The 21390-nt window shown below is 43.4% G+C and overlaps 1 protein-coding gene across 3 annotated transcripts in view; it reads right to left on the reverse strand.

Annotated features, from left to right (window-relative positions):
• The window catches only part of LOC102379291 (HHIP-like protein 2), a 59602-nt gene that overhangs the window by 1002 nt on the left and 37210 nt on the right, over nt 1-21390 (reverse strand). For all 3 annotated transcript variants that reach the window (XM_025210643.1, XM_025210644.1, XM_006029188.2), the window contains 8 exons: nt 20481-20692; nt 14552-15201; nt 12976-13119; nt 11504-11835; nt 9828-9954; nt 8997-9142; nt 7929-8010; nt 1080-1162 (listed from right to left, as the gene is read on the reverse strand). In XM_025210643.1, coding sequence (XP_025066428.1) covers nt 1080-1162; nt 7929-8010; nt 8997-9142; nt 9828-9954; nt 11504-11835; nt 12976-13119; nt 14552-15201; nt 20481-20692 — 1776 coding nt within the window. The remainder of the gene's footprint in view (nt 1-1079; nt 1163-7928; nt 8011-8996; nt 9143-9827; nt 9955-11503; nt 11836-12975; nt 13120-14551; nt 15202-20480; nt 20693-21390) is intronic.

A 21390-nucleotide genomic window follows, 5' to 3' on the forward strand; every position in this document is an offset into this window, starting at 1 on the left:
TTTAAAGCAAAAGGCTAACTCAAAAATATCAACTAAAAAGGAGCCTCGGTAGACCCTTTCCTTTTTCGTGTCCTCGTGACAAGGTATTTAGCAGAATTAGCAGATTCATTGGAATCTGACAGGCTGCACCACGAGTGCCTCTACTGTGGCCTCAAACTTGCAACCCCTGGGCTATCAACTGTGTGCCTTAGTGCCTGCAACCCGCAACCCAGCCCCCCCTTGGCAGACTGACACAGAAACAGACACAAGTGGCAATTTTTCTTTCCAAAAAGAGAAAAAGAAACTGTCTCATTCTTCTCTTTTTGTATCTGTATCCTCAAGAAACATGAACTATGTATGGCTTGTTCTTGAAGTGTTGCTAGAAAAATTCATTCAATTTTATAATAAAAAGCAATGATGGGATATTTCTTTGGCAAAAGACCAAATGCATAATAAGAAAAGAAGGAATTTGCAAGCAGATTTTAATAAAGTTAAGGTAGGTAAAAATTCTCAACAGATTCAATCAGTTAATAATTGATCATTTTTAATAGCTTTAACTATTCCTATTATAGTAATATCTGGAAGCCCTAAGCAAAATTGGGCCTAATTTTGAGGGAAAATGTTCGTAGAAACAGTAGAAGGCAATTCCTTCCTCAGAATATCTTCAGTCTTAATACTCCAGACAAAAAAAAGAGAACCAGGTGGGAGAAAGGAAGTGTTATTGCCTCAACTTTACAGTGACAGGCTAAATAATTTGCCCACCATCACACAAGAAGTCTGTGGCAGAGACAGAAACTGCACACAAAGTCTCCTCTATCCCAGTCAAGTGACTTAACCAAAAGTCTGTCATACATTCTGCTCAAATTTTTGCTCATCACCAAGGCCAAAAAAACCAAACCCCCATAATTTTGACAATTCCAAACTCACTTGCAGAGGCTAGGTAGACACAGTATATTTATTACGCAACAGAGGTCTGCGTTAACATATTCACTGTGTAGTTTTAATAGTGGTGGCTTAATGCTTTGGCTTTAAAAACTGCCACAAATCCCTTTGGGATTGTATGAGGTTGTGCCACAGCAAAATAAAAACTAATGACTTACTTGCAAGTGGAACAAATGGTACATGCTTACTCTTTGTTTTCACTGGAACAGGTTTTTGCTTACACTTCCCTGGTGGAGCTCTCCTTGAAAACAGATAAAAGCATTACAAAAAAACACATACAGAGATCTGAGAAATGATCAGGAAGTTTCTTTTTTCCAGAAGTAGAGATCACACAAAAGGACTCTCTCTGTGATATCATATGCCCCAGCAGAAACTATAACAGTTGTCATTAGGGTGGGGGAAATACAAATAATTAAAAGGTGTCCCTTTTTATGTTGAAAAACATTGATATTGTAGTGGAGAAATGTTTTGTGGTGCACAGTTTTATGAAAGATGCCAAACCCAAGTGGCCAGGAGAGTAGCCGGGTCCAGCTGGTAAGTGTGTTGTGAGAGAAGGGACCCGAGGGGGAGGAGGAGCAGGGGGAAGGAGCAGATTGAGGCCCCAGTGGTGGAGGAGAGAGTGGGGCTGGGCAGGGGCTGCCCAGCCAGGGCGGGGCACAGGACTGAGCCATGCAGGGGGTGGCTCCTGCCACTCCACACGCCCTGAGAGGGCATGGGAGGTGTGTGCATCCAGATCTGCACAGGGCAAGGCAGGATGCCACTGCAGGCTGGGGCTGGGGCTGCAGCAGGCTCTTCCTGGCAGGGGGCTGGGCCGGGCTGCACTCTGGGTGACCGGTGGCAGCACTGGGAGGGGGCTATGGGAGGAGCTGCAGCCACCACAACATTTGCCGTAGCCGCCCCCCCCCGCCCGATAGCTCCCTCCCAGTGCCGCCACCGCCACCCGCCCTGAGCACAGTCCAGCCCAGCCCCTGCTGGGAACAACTTGGCACTGGCCCCAGCCCACAGCTGCAGCCTGCCTTCCCCCGCACAGATCCGGGAGCATGCCCCCATGCCCTTCTGGGGGTGCACATAGCTGTGGGAGCCACCCCCCATGCAGCTCAGTCCTGCGCCCCACCACAGCTAGGAGGTCCCTGCCCCTGCCCCAGCCACACGCCCTCCCCCACTGTAGGGCCAGCCCACCCTCACCCCATGCATGGATCCAGGGGTGCACAACCCCATGCCCTCCCAGGGTGCATGCACCAGCGGGAGCTGCCACCCTCCTCCCTGCGCCCCGTGGATGAACTGTTCATGGCTCTGTCCCATGCTCTGCCCTGACTGTGCAGCTCCAGCCCCACTCTATTCCTCACCATGGGGCCTTGATTTGCTTTCCTCTTCCCCCCCACCCCCACCCCTTAAAAACAAGAAAAAAATATAAAGGGGTACATGAGCTGGAACTTTGAGAGAGAAGGGGTACACTTGTTAAAAAAGTTGGTCTAAGGGGTCACTCTCCTAGCAATTGGCCACATTTCACTGAAACAATGTTTCTCAAACTACAGTATACATACCCCAAGGGTTTGCAGCCAGCTTCAAGGGGTACCCAAGTGGAAAAAAGAAGTGAAAGGAAAAATAGACATGGAGAAAAAGGAAGAAATATACAAAAATGAAGAGGAACAACTCCATAATACCTTTTCCAGAGATGTAAAGTTTACATTGTGTTTGTAGTGTTACTCTTTTTTCCCCATAACATGGATTCATAGGACTACACAGCAGTATTATAAACTTAAAAAGGGATAATATATCAAATAGGCTGAAAACCACTGTATAAAAAGAGGCAGAAAGCAGGGTAGGGTGGTTCCTCAGAAATTAAGGGGTTCAGAGAAGCATGAATTTTTGTACACCCTAACCTATTATCCTACGAACCTATCTGGTAATTTGTTAAATGCTAAGAAAGAGAAAGAGAAAACAGAAGAAAACTGTATATCATGTTAAAATGCAAAGAGAGAAAAACAAGATGAAAATTAAAGCCCGGAGCTTCCACAACCCCCCACCCCTCTCATTCTATCACTCAATACTCCCTCAAGATAACTGTGTTATGACCAAGACAGGACCAGCTGCTATCCAGATCAATCACCGCATCATATCTTGCTGCAGTTAGTGTTCCGTATCTTGAACAGCTGGGCCACTGAACCATATCTTGAGGTGTCACAGTGTCAGAGCTGGAAGGGCCTGATTTTCTGTGCTGCTGAGAAACCTTAGGTTGCATTGCAATTGGGCACTGAGCATATCTGCAAATTAGGCTCTCAGTAAAATTAGAAGTGAAAAAAAAGTGACAATTTTCACTTGATCTAGCCCCCAAAAGTGGTCTCCAGCTGTGACCAAACAGAAGTGCACGGCTGCAGGCAGCATTAAAAGGACCCGATCCTGCAAAAATCTGAAAATGTTCCAAAATGGAGCGTGTTCTATAACTTGTGTCTAGGCAGCTCCCAGCCTGTAACTGTTTTCAGAATGGGAGGGGGGGGAAGGGAATGTAAGGAGTTTGGTCTAGGGTTTTTTCAGCTGACACTGGAGGGTGGGGTGGGTGGATTGGAGCCCCTCCCTCCCATCTCTGGCAGGGGGGCTCCAAACCACCTGCCTCACCCTCCAGCACCTTCTGGGGAACCCCAAGAACAAGCTTTCTGTGCTCCCTTCCCTCCGCTCCCATTCTGAAAACACTCTCTGGTCTGGGAGGGCAAGTGGTGTTGCTACAGAGATCAGGCTGCAGTCTTGCAGCCAGCAGCTGGAATCCTCCTCCCCAAATGCAACAGTGAGCTTCTGTTGGGTGCAGGGTGTTGTTGCAACTCATAGCGCTTCCTGCAAAGTTTTATGAGTTGCAACGGGGAGCTGCTCTTCTGTCTGCACCCTAAATACTTAATCAAATAGGCAAGAGGAAGCTGAAGAGGCTAGCAATGTGCCCAAGATAGCAGATGTTACATGGAGTTTGCGGAAAAAAAACTCATGGACCAAGGGAAAAATGATTAAAGGTGCAGTAATGCTCTAGAACAGTGCTTCTCAAAGTGGTGGTCCGCGGACCGGTGCTGGTCCACGAGCCACCGGTTGCCGGTCCGCAGCGAGTTGCCAGGAAAGAAAGAAATATATTTTCAGAGGCATAACATTGATATGTCATAGAGCCACAGTTCATACGTTCCAGCACTCCAGGTGATGTCACGTTGTGCAAGGTGAGGAAAGAGAAAGAAACAGCCGGTCACGCATTTGTGTAGCGCTGTTACACGCAGTTGCTGCCACCGGCTGAACCGGGCACCGGTTCCTGGCCCACTGGAAAAAAAATTGCCGGTCCACCACATCAGATAGTTTGGGAAGCATTGCTCTAGAAGACAAGCAATGGCATGAGAGATGAGGAGAGAAGTTGCTCAAACACAGGAAAAATGAAAACATCTTTCAGAATAGCCAACCTTTCTCCTGGCAGGAAGAAAGCTGTCCTACCCTCCAGTCCTGCTAAAGCTGCCCATTACCAGGCCCCATCTCCCTGTAAGCTTGCAAGTAACTAATCACCTAAAAACTCTCTTCAGGCATCTGGTAAAATCTGAAGTTGAGTCTCACTGTTTACAAAGGAAAACCAGGGAGGATTTATCATCAGTATCACTTTATAATTAGTCTGGAGGGAGTAACAAATGATGGAATGGACAGCTATGTAGCTTTTGTTGGAAAAATGCTTTAAAGGTTTGAGAAGGCCAAGCTCTTGCTCTGCCATGTTTCTAGATTCCCATGGGGCTTAAGTAGGAGTTAGGCACAAAACGACTTAGGCCAGGGCCGTTCTCAGCATGTTCCTAGAGACCATTCAGGTCATACTGGGAGACGCTGACTGAGTTTAAGCACCTCAAAAGTTGGGCAGCTGCTAAGCAGGAGTTTGTGGTTTTGGACAAAGGTACCTGATGTTTGCCTAAGTCCTGGTGGAAGTGTTTAAGTAATTTTTGGATCTGGTCCTTGGGGCCTGATCCATATCCCCATTCAAATCAATGGGTGGCTGTACATGAGTGAGGAGGTTGCTCCGATGCACTGTAATTACAGCACATTGGAGTAGATTTAATCAATCAAGTCTGTTGGAGCATGGCAATTACTGTGCTCCAGCAGCCTCCCATACTTCATGTATCAGTGTCCCTGTGCTTCAAAATGGCATCTGGGGCACTTGCACTAAAACCCATCAAATGAGCTTCAAGACCCCCACCAACATTTTGAAGCATGGGGACACTGATACACGAGATGCTGCAGCGCTTTAATTAAAGTGGCTCTCCGAGCCACTCTGGAGAGCCACTCGATTAAAGTGTAACCACCACCCCCATCCCAGCCCCGGAGCATGTATAAAAGTGCCCGATGGGAAAACTCTTGTGGACTTCAACAGAAGTTGGATCATATCGTTAGCCTCTCTGATCTGTCTCCCATTCTGGCATAGGGGGAAGGCAGAGGCAGATTAACGCATGGGCCCAGAGGCCCCTGCCAATCAGAGGCCCACTTGGAAAAATATCCTGGGAGGAAGAGGGCTCACATTGCCAGCTGAAGTTCCGCCACCTAAAACATCCTGCAGTATGGGGCTCCCGGGTAAGAGTGGCCTGCAGCCCAGCAGGTCCTGGCACAGTGGGGGGAGAGCACTCTGTTGCCCTGGCCGCAACATTTTCTCAGGGCAGCCAGCCCAGCAGGGAGTACATGGGGGGGGGGGGGTCTCTGCTGCCTAAGTGCCAGCCCTCCCATGGGCTCTTGGCCAACCCAAGGATGCCCCACTGGGGTGGAAAGGTGGAGCCCACACCTGGGGCTTTACTCCTCTCTCCAGAGCTTGGGCAACTCCCTGGCCTGCGGGCCAGCTGAGGAGGGAGTATGGGGCGGAGGGGACAACCCCCCGCAAGAGCCCAGTAGAGGGGGAAAGCTGGCAGTGGGTACTTTACTCCCACCACCCCTGCTGGGAGCTGGGTTGATTCCCCAGCTGAGGAGGGGTTGAGGTGGGGGAATCCGCCCCACTCCTGGCTGCCAGGGATGGAAAAGTGCCTGCTGGCAGCTGGGGGTGGAGCCAGCCTTGCTCCATTGGAGCAGAGAACACAGCCCAGGCACAGCATCTTGGGAAGCTGGAGGACTGTGAGTTAAGTTGAATTAGGAGGGAGTCTCAGACAGAAGTTCCATAAACTAGTTTAACCTAAATCAGTTAAGTCTGATACTACATTCAACTAGGTTTACCTTAAACTAGTTTTGACCATTTTGAAACTGGTTTATGTGCACTGAACTTCTGTTCAATCAGTTCCTGATCACTTAACCGGTTTATGTGTAGCTTCTGTCCCTAGCCATTGAGACACCAGCTGTTAGAAGGGCTGTGACAGATTGCAGCCAGCTCAGGTGCATCTGTACATGCTTTCTGTCAGTTACTGGGTGGTGGCAGAAGTCTTCAATTGCTTGCACAGCTGGTGTTTTCTGGCACCAGAAAGTTCTACTGCCACAAGGGAGCTGAATGCTCAGCCAAAATAGTGTAGGCCATCCCTTTGAAAATCTGGACCTCCATGCTTTAGCTTTTCTTTTCTAAAGCAGGAATAAACCCTTTGTACATCACAATGAAGCTTAATTGATCATTTTTATGATCTTTGGATACAAGGGGCTATAGAAATGTAAAACTTTATTTATGTAATTGTTTTATGAAGGTACCCTTCAGTTATTTGGACTTTGTTTCCTCATCAGCTTTGATCAACAGCTATCCAGTTTGTGTTAACTCTGGCCCCCAGTTTTCCTAAACTAGCTTTATTCCCTAATTATAGGTTATAAATGAAACAAGGACAAAGGTAGATTTTCAGCTCTTTTCCTTGTGGTTGCTCCCAAGGCCCATCACATTGACTTTGGCAAACTAGCTTTCCTTACATGCAATTACAGACACAAATCTGGACAGGCTATCTGCCAGGTCACAGACAGCAGAAGTTCAGGGAACTGCCAGCATATCAACAACCTCCAAACATTATCCAAAGGCAGTCTAATAGACATGCACAGAAGTGATTCAGAACTGACCTTGTCAAACCCATTTAGCCTCTCTGCACAGTGCTGGAATAGCTAGAACACTCAAAGACTGGCCCCTACCATTTATTTTTAATTTCATTTTCAATCTAAGTCAGGTTTAGAAATTAAGAGAAACCTTGTTGTGCCAATCTTGGGTGCTTCCCAGAGGGTAGCAGTACAAGCTTTCCCTGAAAACATGCTAAGACATGATCTGCTTTACATGGTAAAAAGGCATTTTTTTTCTCTGGCCCATTCAGTCCTTAGCCTGTTTATAGAGTTCGGCAATTGAAGGGGCCAGACCATGGTAACAAAATCTAGGCGCCTCAGACCACTAATTAAATTCAAATAAGTCAAGAATAAAACAACCTAAACAGACAATGTTGGATTGGAACTAATAGCCTAAAGGGAAAGGCATTGTAGCCTATAACTAGTCTGCATCTAGTCTCCCTTAGCTTGTTGTACAACCTCAGCCACTTGCCATGTTTTAATATTTCATGGGTCACCACCCCTTTTTCAGAGGTTTGTTTTGCACCGCTGACCTGAAGGCAGTAATGCAAGAGCTAAGCCACACAGGTTAACGTTGGTAGAAAGAAAAACATTGAAAAAAGAACTTCCTGCTGTTACAAAAATAAGTTTTCTTTATTTTACAAGGTCCTTGGATGATGCAGACAAAAGCTATCTCCGTTGTGACCCTGATGGGTATGATTTTTTTTGTACTATTTAAACAAGTTTGTATTGTATCCTAGATGTTTAAAGAAAAAAATGTTATTTAATATTGTACCAAAATGTTTATGAGATGCTGATCTGGACTCTGCTCTCAGTGTAAGTGTGCAGTAACTTCACTGAAGTTAGTGTAGTTGCTTCAGCTTTACAGTGAGGTAACCAAGATCAAAATGTAAGTGTGTAGATTACTGATTATGTACTCCCTGCCTGGCAGCACAACCACAGAATGTGTGGTGATTACAAAGCAGCTGGCAAAGAAAAACCAAACCTTAACAAGCACTAACCTTGCAGGATCAACAAATTTGTAGAGAGATCCATGGGGTGCATAAGCACTGGGATACGATGTAGCCATAAAATAAAGTTCCCCTAAATAAACAGAGAGAGAATATTTAAGAACATGAGCAGATTCAGATGTAGGTGCTCCAAATAAGCCCAGATGTGATACACTATAATTCCCCCTTCATTCTTAGCTTCTCTACTAACTCGTGTCATCAGAAAGGGTCATGCCTGCCTATTTGTTTCATTCAAAATTCTTTTTCAAGTCTTGGGACTTAATCCAACATCATGATACAGGTGGGCAGAATGGCTGTGCCCACAAAAGACCCAATTATGTCAATGTGGCACTGCGTGAGCCCAGAAATCCTTCCATCCCTACCACAATGCAGCAACCAGGCTCCAGTGGCTTCCTGTAGATGACACTCCAAATGGGCGTTGTATTTTGTTTGTACTCTTAAAGAGTCTGGTTTTTATTCCAAAGGCGTTCAACAACTACAAATAGAGGAAAAGTCCACAGAACAAATATTTAGCTGTCTTATGAAGTACCAAAAAAGGAAATCAAGCTGAAGCCAGAATGGATAATCATTTATGACAGAAGGCTTTTGTTAATCGAGTGCTCAGATCTGCATTTGGAGAAATCAGCAGCTCTTCATATCATCTTCTGATTAGTCCTCAGTATAATATGAAGAAGGGTATTGTAGTTTGAAAAAATGCCAGGAAAAATGATTGTTGCATTTCAAATTACATTATAGTACCAGGGCAAGATTTTAGAGGAAGAGTAGAGACAGCAGAAGTGTAATATCCATCCGTGTCATACTTTATGAGAGCACAGTCTGAAGACTTCCCAGCTTCCATAACAAAACAACATTTGCATATTTCCCAGGTCAGTGGGATAAACTCACAGACCTTGCACCTAGGAACTCTCTAAAACATCAGCCAGCTCCAGGAGCTGAGACACTACATCACAGTTTTGCAGCCACTTCCCTAAGCTAGCACTTCCAGAGAATAGCATAAGCCCACCCATTTGTCCTGAAGCTTTCACAGAAGCCAGTTCCCTGACTAGCAGGGTACATTACCTGCCTCATCCTCAGCGAATGAGATGATGAATTTGTTATAAGAGCTGATCAGCCCAGGGAAAGCACAGGCTTTAGGGCTACCAATGCAAATATCTTGCTTTTTCCATTTGTTTGTCCTCTCATCTTCCTGTAAAGCCATAAGTCGACTAGATGAAAAATAAAACTTATGTTTTATTGTTTCATAGTCCCATTAACAGAATTAATTCCTGCCAACATTATGTATCATTGAAATAAAAATATTATTTAGGACCTTAACAGGGTTTGACTCAATACTGGGCGCATCTACACATGCCCCCCATGGTGCAGTTGCTCCTATGTCCTCATTTGTACTTGCTTTAGGAAGTACTAAACAACAGCGCAGTAATAGCCATTACTGGGCTGTCCAAGCAGCGCACAGTTATTTTTAATAGCTACGTCTTGCCGTAGTGACACACTATAGCAAAGTAACTCATCGCTATGATGACGTAGCGTCAGCGTTATGGTTTGTGCCCATCGACACTACGTCGCCATAGAAACACGCTACATCACCATAGTGTGTTGCTACAGCAAAATAGTGTTGTGTGTAGACATGCCCTGTCTTTAGTAAAGATAGGCTTGAATAAAAATAATAAGAAATTGTAACTCTGAGAAAGTTATAATGTAGATGAAAATGTTACAGGTGCCATTTCCATAATGGACCAGAGAAAACTTTGATCCAAATAGTTTGAAATGTTTAGGATATTCTTTTACTCTGGGCTACAAGGATTCAGATATACAGAAATAGCACTGATGGAAAACAGAGGGGTATGGGGCAGCTGGAGAGAAAAGAACAGAAACCAACGTCTTACTTACCCACTCATGAAATCACCAAAAATATAGAGGCCGTTCAGGTTTGGTGACTCACACCCCCTGTATACATATCCTCCAGTGACCGACTTCCCCACCTTGCGGCCATATGCAAATATTGGAAGAATGTCATCTGTTCAATACAAAATCCAAGAAAATATTTCACTCAACAGTTTATCAAAAAACAATTTGTTAAAAGCATTGATGAGGAAAACAAGGACCAAAAGAGCTAATATAAAGTAATGTAGAGCTTGATTTATTTCAATGCTTCAACTCTTTATATCAGTGAAGAATTTGTCTCTGAACTTCCTATGTGGCTCAACAAGGCTCAGCTAGTGGACTTCCCTAGCATATTGGACCAATACTCTTCATACCAGGTATATACTGTAATTAGAATTCATGATCCCAAAATGGCAAAAATACTAAGAACAGTGTGTTGAAACTGGCCTGGCCAATTTTATCAAACATTTTGATAAAGATTATCTTTAAAAAATATGTTCTTTCTACTGAAATGACAAAATATGTGAGCAGGCAGTTAAAGTTTTACATGTTGTGAAGCCTCCCAGCACAATAAATGCATAGAACAAACATCAGTCTTTGGTTGTGTCCTCACCACGGGCAGCAGCTGAAAATCTATTTCTGCAGAACCCCAGGTAATACCAAACATTTGAATTACTTCCCAACTTTCTAACTGCTACCATGAAAGCTGGTTCTGTCTCTTTTAGCGCTGAAAACTTGCCACTCAGCCTCTGCTTTTTGATGGGGTTTTTGTTTTGTTGTGTTGCTGAACAGCAGAAGGAGAAAAATGTAATTCGGTAAAAATCTGAATCCTGGCAGCCAAAGCTAAAACAGGTACATGATAACCTTCCTAGTCCTTAGGCCACAGTATTACCCTTACCCTTGTTGAAAACAATAAGAGTATTCTCTAGTTGTGGCACCCCATTAACATCACCACTGGCCATGTGGTATGTAGACAGGTGGGTGGTGTGTGGGTGTGGGTGTGCATGCACACACACACACTCATACCCTCAAGCCTCAAGAATCACTTACACTTTTTTATCTTAAGAGTAGTGTTTATCAGCAAAACATTTAAGGGACATAAAAACAACAACAGTAACAAATTCTAACAAGGAGGTCTCTCAAAGCACTTTCCAAAGCAGGTGGGTATCATTATTCCTATTATAAATACAGCAAAACTGAGGCAAAGAGAAATAAAATTACTTACCCAAAATCACTCAGGGACAGAGCTATCACTAGAACTCAGGTCTTCTGAATCCCACCCCACTATCTCACAATGCTTCCTGCATAAGATTTGCTGTAGGATCACAGCACTAAGGCTGGTAGCCAGGCTTCAGTATTGGCCAATAGCCAGCAAATACTTCCCATGATACACTTAGGTCCTGATCCAGTAACCACTTGACTAAATACAAAGACTTCTAATGGCTAGACTGGGTATTGCATGTGCAAGGTATGATGGGGAATTCTTCCAGGTCTCAGGACATTTTTTCATTTCAGTGCATCTGGGTTGGCAGGGATTTTTGTTTTTCTTATCAAACATAAGTATACTGCCCTTCTCTGACTTCAGATTACTGAGGTTTGCTGGAAAAATGGCAGTAGAGTTGTTATCTTAACACACATTGCATAGAATGTGCCCTTTCAAGCAATCAATGCAAGTAGCTTACCTAGGGAGGAATTACGGCACAGTTTTGTGTCATAACATTCAAATCCCTCCTTAGCCCTCCAGCCATAGTTCCCTCCTTTAACAATGATGTCAATTTCTTCAAATCTGTTCTGTCCAACGTCACCACAGAATATCCTCCCTCTTCCTTTGTCGGTGACTGGGTCCCCTCTGTCAACAGTGCAGCGCCACATATTCCTGACCCCATAGGCATAGATCTCAGGGAGAGCCTTAGGGTCAGAGACAAAGGGATTATCTGGTGGGATGTGATAAGGCTTTCCACCTGGGTTTTTTCCATCCACGTCTATTCGCAAAACTTTTCCTAATAAAGTACTCCTGAAAACAAGACAAGGCGCAGACATTGGGTTAACGAAATGGCAGATAACAGCTCGTAGATGTCCATAGCCAAGATGGAGGGAGAATAGGAACACTGTCTCTTCCCCCAACCCTAGAAAACATTTGCATGATTTTTTACTCTATTTTTTTGGTCAAATTTCAACATTCAGGTTATTTTCAACCAGCGCTAGTGGATGCTGTACTGCAGTGTCTTGCATGTGTATGTGCGTGTACATCCACACCTCTCTATTCTGCTGGAGGGAATCAGAACTGCTTGACAGAGAGAGATAGGAGCTCTATTGCAAATCAGCCAACAGAGCTTCTCCTTTTGTTCACATTAGCTTGGACTTTCCTCCTCCACCTGCCCAGACTTTTCCTTTTTGGAAAAGGTTGATCTCAGTTCTGTAAAATTTGATACAACAACAATGAACCCTTACATCCATATCCCCTAAATAGTTTTTGCCAAACTGGTCTCAGAAGTAAACAGAGGACACTGTATGATGGTCATAGTCCTGATTTGCAAGTGGCTTGAATAGGGAGCATTTTTGTTTTATTGTTCCATCCTACATGGCTAAGTACAGGCAGTCAAAAAGCCCAAGGCTGAATCGATTCAATCTTCACAGGTTAGTCTAAGCTGCATAGATGGAACCAATAAGCAAGGGAACAGACAGTCACTTTTGATTCTGGAAATGCAGCCACATTCATGCAATGGCCCAGGCCAGAAGCTGGAGGTGCTTGAGCATGCCTCCCTGCTTAGCTGGAGCAGACAACTTGGGCTAGCCTGCCCTTCCTGAAAGGTGGGGTTTGCGGAGGAGGTGCAAAGAATCGTGGGATGTTGGGGAACTGTGAGTTAATTTGAGTTTGGAGGGGATCTGGGACAGAAGTTCAAGAAACTAATTTAACCTAAATCAGTTAAGTCGAATGAGGTTCATCTTAAACTATTTTTTGGCCATTTTGAAAGCAGTTTATGTGGACTGAACTTCTGTTAGGTTACAGATTTGAACTAGTTTCCAATCATTTATACCGGTTTAAGTATTTCTGTCCCTAGCCCATGTCTGTGCCCAAATTCTGTTTCATCATGTACTGAGCCAATGTGCTGACATGCACACAAGAGACATGTAAATCTATCCTCCAGCTTACTTGTTCTGAGCATTCCCAAATTTTCCAAAAGGGTCCCCAGCTTTTCCTCCATCCCCAGTAAACAAATACATGTAGCCATCCACACCAAAGAGGAGCTGCCCCCCATTATGATTTGCAGCTGGTTCTTCAAGTTCTAAAAGGTTCCTAAAAAGAAAGAAAAGAAAAATAACCACAGATGAAGCCACTGGATAAGATTCAGCACCTCACTGAGTTAGAGTAATGTACCACTATGCAGTCCCCATAATAGGCAGCACAGTATACTCTTCTAAGAGATTCATACCATTCCCAGGCTAAGAAGGGCGGGCTTCTCAGGCACCCTGGTACAATGAGTGCAAACCCAGCAGGTGGCATGGATTGTTCCCATCTATCCTGTCTTACAAGAGATGGAAAAATTAAACAACTCCACCTTATTAGTCTCTTCCTGTACTGGCAGAGCTCCTGGTTACCCCACATTAATCATCAGAAAGCTGCATGGGCTAGAGAGCCTTTTCATTTGGAATAAACTGGGGGGAAATATTTTTAAAAGCAGTTTTCTTAAATATACAGTTGGATCTTTTCATTCTAGTTTTGTTGTGTGCATTTTTAGCATTTGCGGATGAAGCTGCTGGGAGATGGGAGGTGGTAAATGGGGCCAGACAGCAAGATCTGGGGTCTCCAGCACTCTGCTTCCCTACAGAACATATACAGAATGGCGGGGGGATATAGGCTCCACCCACATTACCCTGCCATCATGCTTTCATCTCAACATAGAAGAACCTTTCTAGGAGAAAAAGGACAGTTCTGTGTCCAGGATCCACTTAATCCTTGATCTCTGTTTAAAATATATTCCTAGTGGAAATTGCTTCTTCCCTTTTAAACTCACACCATGAAATAATTAGTATTGTTTTCAACTGTTTAGTTTTGGGCTTCAAGATCCTCATGTATGCCTTTCAGAATGAACATGAAGCGCACAAAAACCAACATGTGGCATCATGAACTCATCCCATTCCAAGAGCAAAAGGTACAGAACTAGCTTCCCCAGAAAATATAGTCATATTATTAATAAAAATGAAGACACTCTAAAGAGAGAACAAGACTGTTTCTCAGAACTGCTGTGGTGTGTGCACGTGAACGTTATATCACTGCAATAAAACATCTTTATAATGGATGAAAAATCAGTGAGTTTACGTAATTGAAAATCTTCTCGTATAGAAAATATTAACATGCACAAGACACTCTCAAAGCAGGTATTAATATTCTACAGGCCTTACAGCTTAAATTATTGGAGTGTGAGTTTGCTATTGTACTGTTGCTTTCCACAGGACTAGGGGCTAATATTTTCAAATGGTTAAAGGAGAACTGGAAGTCATGATTCCCAGGTTTGTTCTTCAGTTCTGCTTCAGGTTCAACATGCGACCCTGAACAAATCATTCACATTGTTTTCTGGCTTAATTTGGCAGTCTCCATTAAAGTCCAACCACATCCCTTCTAAGTGATTGCAACTTTTCTGGATGCTGCTGTGAGGGTGGAAGAGGAAGGATTCTCTCTTGTCAGATCAGCAGTTGAAACAGTCAGTACAGCTCTGAACAAACTTTACCTTTCTGAATGTGGATCAGCTTTATTGACGTCAGATGCCAAAACCTTCAGTTCGCTGATTCTGATTTTTTCCACTTTCTTGTCCATATATGAATAATAGATATAGAATTTCCCATTGTATTTATATTTGGGGTGAAAAGCCATTCCTAGGAAACCCCTTTCATCCCCTATCCATGGGGAAGCCAACACTATTTTCTTGATATCCAGAAAAGGCTCCTCCAGCCGGCTCCCATCTGGCAAGTAGACCCAGACCATTCCCACCTGTTCAGCTATAAACATACGGTGAGTGTCATCATTAGCATGTACCATCAGTACTGGATTTCTCAACCCATTTGCAACTTCTGTCAGACACAGCTGAAGGCAGCCCTTGGGGTCCTCCACCACCGATCCCAGGTTCCGATTTAGGTCTGTGTTTTTTAGGACGTTGGGAAAACAGTAGTCTTGATCCTGCAGGTTTAGGAGGTTACAGAAGCGGGTCTTGTTCCTCTCGCAGCACTCCTGGATGTGTTTGTCATTAGTCAGCAGCGTGATAGCAGAATGGCAGTTAAAATGAAACTCAGAGCAGTAGTCAGAGCAAAGTCCTGGGAGGTTCCTAAGAGGTGTTTGAGGATTTTCAGCATCATAGAGATGAGCTGCATATGGGGAACATTCCTATAAAAATAAATACAAACTGTGTACACACATTCATGACGCATCAAATGGTTTTCATGCAAACAGAATAGTCAATAGCACAGAAAATAATTAGGAAGACAAATAGCTAGAGTAAATCATCCCTGGAGTAGTTAGCATCATGACATTTCTCCGAAAGATTTAAGGCCTCTTTTTAGCATGTACTTATGTGCACATAAGCTTTTTTTTAAACATATGCACTTAAGTACATGCTTAACTTTCAGCCTGTATGGACTTCTGCTAAAGTCAATACATTACTTTTACAAGATTAAGATTTAAAACTCTTGGGCTCTATGCATGGATTTGCCATGACCCTCTGTATCATCTTGGGCAAATCACTTGAGGTCAGTATTTTCAAGGTGGGGTGACAAAAGTTATATACCTTAACAGCCAGATTTTCAGATGTGCAAGATATAGGAAAAAATAATACTTAATCTACCCCAGCTTTGCAAATTTTTAACAGCTTTTCATCCAGCAGTGTTTGGATCCTTTTAAAGATATTTCTATTAAAACTAGATCTGCATATTCATGAATGTAAGACCTATAGAAGCCAAAACCCAATTAAATAAATCCTGGAGAGAGCTGAAATTGATTTATTGGGCTTCATCACATCAGCACACAGCAAATGTATTGGATAGGCATGGACTAAGGTAAAGCCAAGGAGTAAATATGATTAAGCTGGTATTGTTCATGTTACATTAGTCAAATCTCAGAGGATGTCTGTGCAAATGTTCCAGGCCTTCAATATTTTCATGGTAAATGGCAGCCTTTCCCAGGATTTTCGTATATGAAGGTAACAAATCCTGACATCTAAACTTTATTATAATAAAGATGTTCTGTTGCTTACAGTAGGGTAGAACCATAGCATGGATGCCACCGCCTCTCAGCAGAAAAGCCCCATGCCAGCTGCCCAGGTTATTGGACTAAAACAGCACATATAACAAATAGAAACCTATCAGCTCAGCAGCATATGGGTGAGAGATTAGAGAGGAGTCCTGTACCTTAGTACTTTTTGCATGGAATAGCTACACAGTTGCCCCACTACCAATACTAGATCTCTTGGACCACACGTATGCCCCTATGTGTATGGGTTTAGGACTACAGATCTACACAGCAACTGATCCTCTCGCCTCATTCTGACACTCCTACCTCACTCCTGCCAAAAAGGCACTGTGGAACAGAAATCTGCAGTGTGATATGGTGGGGCAGAGTCCCGTGACCTGTGTTATGCCTCAAGCTACAAAATCATGGCAGATCTGCAGTTTAGGGCCCTCGAAAAACACCGAAGGGCAGCAATGGGCTCTTATTGCCCTCAATACAATGAAAACCAAGGCAACTGAGGTCTCTGTCCAGTCTTGTTCCTTTAAAAGGCACCTGCAAGTGGGAGGCCCTGATGTGAGTAAATAATAACTGGATGGGCCTCAGGAGTGCCTATGGACTCCACCCTCTGTGACATAACCCCAAGCTGGCTCTGGAGAGAGCACACACGTACATGCAGATATAAAATTTAGGTTGCGAGACAAGATCTCACAAAATATGACATTAGGTGGAGATCACCAGAAACTAAGGAAAGGTCTCAGGCAGTATGTCATTGGGATGTGGCGGGGAACTGGATAAAGCCAACAACTGTATGTTGGGCCCTGTAAAACCTAAAGATGACTCTTAGCCAGTACGTTTCTGAAGTTGGCTCCAAAGAGCTGTTTGCCGTTCAGTGTTGAGATTTCTTCTGTGCATTTGAGCATTTACTGCCCCTGTCACCTCAATTTTGCACTGGCAACACTTCACTGACTTGAAAAGAGTTTCCTTTGGGTTGTGTTGGTGTGCATGAGATCAGAGTCAGTCCCACTGTAGTCAGGTGTCTGAGAGCTATGGCAACTTCTGGACCATTGAAATACACTTGTTCTTTTTTGAGGGTAGTCTCAGCATCTTTAATGTTTAGATCTAGCTGCAGCCCTTGCGGTGTTAGAGTCTGGTAGTGAACATATTACACCTTCTAAATAGTGAAGGTTCTTTCCCAGCCATTCAGGTAATAGCTTTTGCTGTTTCCTAAGCCATTCATTTCTCACATACATTGGCGGTCTTGTAAGGAATGCAAGCAACAGCCAGTATATTGGTTAAATGTCTGACATAAAGGCATTTCTTAGGGTCAATGTCACATTAACTACATCAACTGTCTCTCTGTACTTGCTGGTCACCTGTTCCCATTTCCCTCACACGGGTAGGACAATGCAAGGGGAGTTGAAGAAATCTCTGGGTTTCTCTCATGAACTGTGTGTGGTTGTTTGCCCACCTAACAGTACTAATACCATATAACACACTTAAAAAGATCTCATGGCACCCTGGCTGAAAATCATTAGCTTAAAGTTATAAAGGGCAAATATTGGTATGGACTTCACATGCACTTTCTAAGCCAACATCTCAATGTAGCTAACCATTTACACCCAGTGATAACCAGGCTTAATATTCCTACAGGTTTAAAATAAGTGTAGTGTACACCATCCGTTGGTCCCGTGACATCTACGTGGAACACATCACGGGCCACACCACCCGTACACCGCCCCCACCAGACGAACCACCGCCGAACTGGACCCAGAGGGGACTGCCTGACCCCCCTGCACCAGATGGACCTTCACTTCAAGAAGATTCTTCAACAACAGATGACCCTGCTCCACCCGAAGAGGACCCCTGCGATGAGCCTCTATATGGACTGAGACACTTTTTCTTCGGACCACTTCTTCCACCATTGCGGACCATTGTAACGGGTTTGTGTACATCTATCTGCTTTTTCTCTCAGCGTCGCGAACCCCCTCCTTCCCCTTCCCCCCTCCCCCTGGGCTTAGTTGGCTAACGTTGTATCTCCTGTAACCTAGTTACATTCCCCTCCTCACCCCCAACCTTCTATTGTCAGTCCCTCGCTTGTGCGCTATGTATTTCCCTACCGGCTTTGTCAGCTTTTTTTTTTAGATTCACAGTCCTAAACATTTACTAATAAAAGCCAAGATGGCCCAAACTCTCAGCCGAGGTCAGAGTAGTTCTTTTCAAGTCAATCGAAACAAGCTGCATTACACCTTCTCTTTTAACATGAACAAAAATGATGAAGACAAATGTAGGTGATTTGGACTATAACAGATGGAAATCTTTGATGAAAAATGCATTCAAAGCCAACCATTATTACAATGGTCCTCTCTATCTGTAAATCATTAGTGTATAGATAAGGTGTCAGGAAATGGTGCTTGAGAATGCACAGCATAGTTCCTGAGCTTTGTAAGACCTGTAAAAGTCTTATTATGGTTTGTCAATGAGTTCCACTGCACGTCTCTTTATATCAACTCTTATCAGCATCCTGGTACCAATGGGAAAAGCTGTAAAAACAGACTTGTCATTTGATTTCCACTATCCCTAGTACAGAATGGATGCATTTGTTTCCAAGGGCATTGCTATTCTGACTTCCCAAAAATATTTATAGGTTGACACACCTACCACCATAGCAGAGCAGCTGCTGAATACACCTGTAGTAAAATTCAGTGGAGAACCTTGCAATGCAAGCTAGTAATAAAAAAGCATAGGAATCACTCTCTCTATAATTAATTCTTGTTAATTTGCTTTAAAGATATGAGCAAATAATAATGTTCTCCTTCTCTGCCTATCCCTTGAGTTTTGACCTTCAAACACTTAGCACCAGAGGTAGTATTTGCAACAGTAAGTAGTCTCACTGATCTCTTACTACATGCAGTTATTAGTTAGCAACCACTTGCAAATCTAGATTCTGATGGTGTATTCAGCATCATCTTCTTTTTAAACTTGTGTAACACTAAGTCTGTGTGTTGACATTTCACACATAATCATTATGAATTGTTAGGACATCCTTAACTTGCTGGAATGAGAATCTGTCATTACTGTTAATGTACTGGAAATTACAGATGACTTTAACTGAGGAAAATAAATTCATTATTTACTAGTTCCCCATTCACTGTGCTAATGCAATAAGCAAATAATTCTTACTAAGGAACCCCGCCTATCCCCATCTGAATGGGAGCAGAACAGGCCATTAAAACTTTAACAATCACAAGCTGCTGCTCATCACAGAGTTAATTTATCATTATTGTGATATATATCCTACTCTATCATGGTCATTGTAAGATCTCAGGATACTTATAAAAAATATATGCCAATATTCAGGGTGGGGGGGTTCTAAAATTTGATTATGAGTTCAAACTAAGCTCTGCTTATCTGATCAAAATAAAAAGGTGCAGCAGTTTTGTTACTGCTGTATCTTTGCTTTCTAATTGTCACATATAGGAAATCCTCCCTGGGCCTCTCAGTCATTAGTGTGAATCTGAGAGTTTCTACTGTGATCCGCATTTTTTTTCAGAATCGCTGGCTGTAAAAGTGACCAATGAAGCATTTAGTCTTCTTTTTCTGAACACTGGCTTTTTCCAAAATGACTCCAGAATCTTGCCAATGTTCCAATAGAAGTGGAATTATCTGGTAAACATGGATAATATTTTAGGGCTAAAGAAATTGGAAGCTGGAAGAATTTTTATGTCTGCCTAAAAGTGTGTTTTGGCTGTTTTATGTTGGCATTCACACAGTAAACCATGACCTGCATAACTAACAAGGTTGTTAAAAAAGTCAGGTCCCTTCTGCCCATAATAAAACATTGTTCTGACTGGAGCTCAGGAAGGGCTGTGCCATTAGTGTTTTGCCACTGCCAGGAGCCGGATGAAGACAGTCCAGAGGGAACACAGCAACTGAAGCCTCGTTTTCTTTCGGTTGCATGAATCTGCTGGTTGTTTAATTTTGTTCTATTTTACTAACCACAGCATTTACAGGGCACTAGGCAGCAAGACAATCTAAACACACCCTCCATGAGACCTGGGAATGCAAACACTGAGCTTCCTATTCTCTTTTCATTTGGTTCTGCATAACTTGACATCTAGTTACCCTGTATTTACGAGCAGAATGCGAACATAAATATTGAACTTATTCTAAATGTCTCTTCAGTTACAAAAGGGCTAGGATTGTCTCTCCTAACAACAGCTTCTTTCATTTAATCAGGGGTTTGATAGGTAATAATCTTGCAATCAGAGTAATCATTATTACATGCATTTATAATATCCTCAATTTTGTGCAAGCTGACATCTAGCATAGTTCACATTGGGACCTACCCCACAGCACCATATATATAGAAGTGATAAAACAGATAGATCACCTCCTAATAGAAACCAATAGTGCACACAGGTTGAAACCATCTGCCCTACCTGACATAGGATATCCTTTATATACCTTCCACACAGCCTGTGACCCTGGGGACTAATGTAATCCATGATCTCCCAGTATTTTGCTGCAATGCTGTTGTCCTTTTCCTGGTCACAGCAGCCAAACTTCTCATAGGCAGAGCAGAATTCCAGGTGTAAAGGAGGCTGAAAAGGAGGTCCATAGTCCAGGCACTGGGGATGCCCCATGAGCAGACCTATTTGGCACAGAAGCAAGAAGGTGAAGCAAAGGAAATAGTTTGGGCAAGAGAAGGAAACTCCAGAGCTGCTGCTCCCGTTCATGTCTGGCCAAACGTTTACTTTCTCCTCTGGAAATCTCCTGAGGCCAAATGTATTCAAGCTCTGGCCATCTTTAAGGTATGGCTTATTCATCCTCTAAGCTTTACAAACTGCCAGCCACAGAGCTCAGTGTTTGATCATCTCTCTCTCTCTCTCCCTCTAAAGTTTACTATTTTTGAGCAGTGTAGAAACCTCCAGCCTGCTCCTCTGGTATTTTACACGTCACATTGCAGAATCCTCCCCTCTGCACATTTCTCATGCCCCCACAAGCACTTGCAGATCTAATCCCTGCAGTCTAGATTAAACAGAGTCAGAAATCATGCATGGAGTCTGTAGACTAGACAAATCAGTAGGTGATCCAAATGTACAGAACCTGATCAGCCCCTCTCCTTTTTCATGGCAAATTATGCTGCACCTCTGCAAGTTACCAGGGAAGGAAGATGAATCAATCACTTGCAACCAGTACTGGCTGTTTTGTTGTGTTGTTCATCCTTCGTGGCCAAACACAACTACATCCAGCGGGGGGGAAGGGAGGGAAGAGGAGAGAAAAGAAGTGGGAAAGAAAAAGGTAAGGAGAAAAGACAAAAGGAGAAAGAAGGGAAAGGAGAAAAAAGGG

Source organism: Alligator sinensis, unplaced genomic scaffold (assembly GCF_000455745.1).
Source record: "Alligator sinensis unplaced genomic scaffold, ASM45574v1 scaffold266_1, whole genome shotgun sequence".
In the NCBI taxonomy this organism is placed as follows: Eukaryota; Metazoa; Chordata; order Crocodylia; family Alligatoridae; genus Alligator; species Alligator sinensis.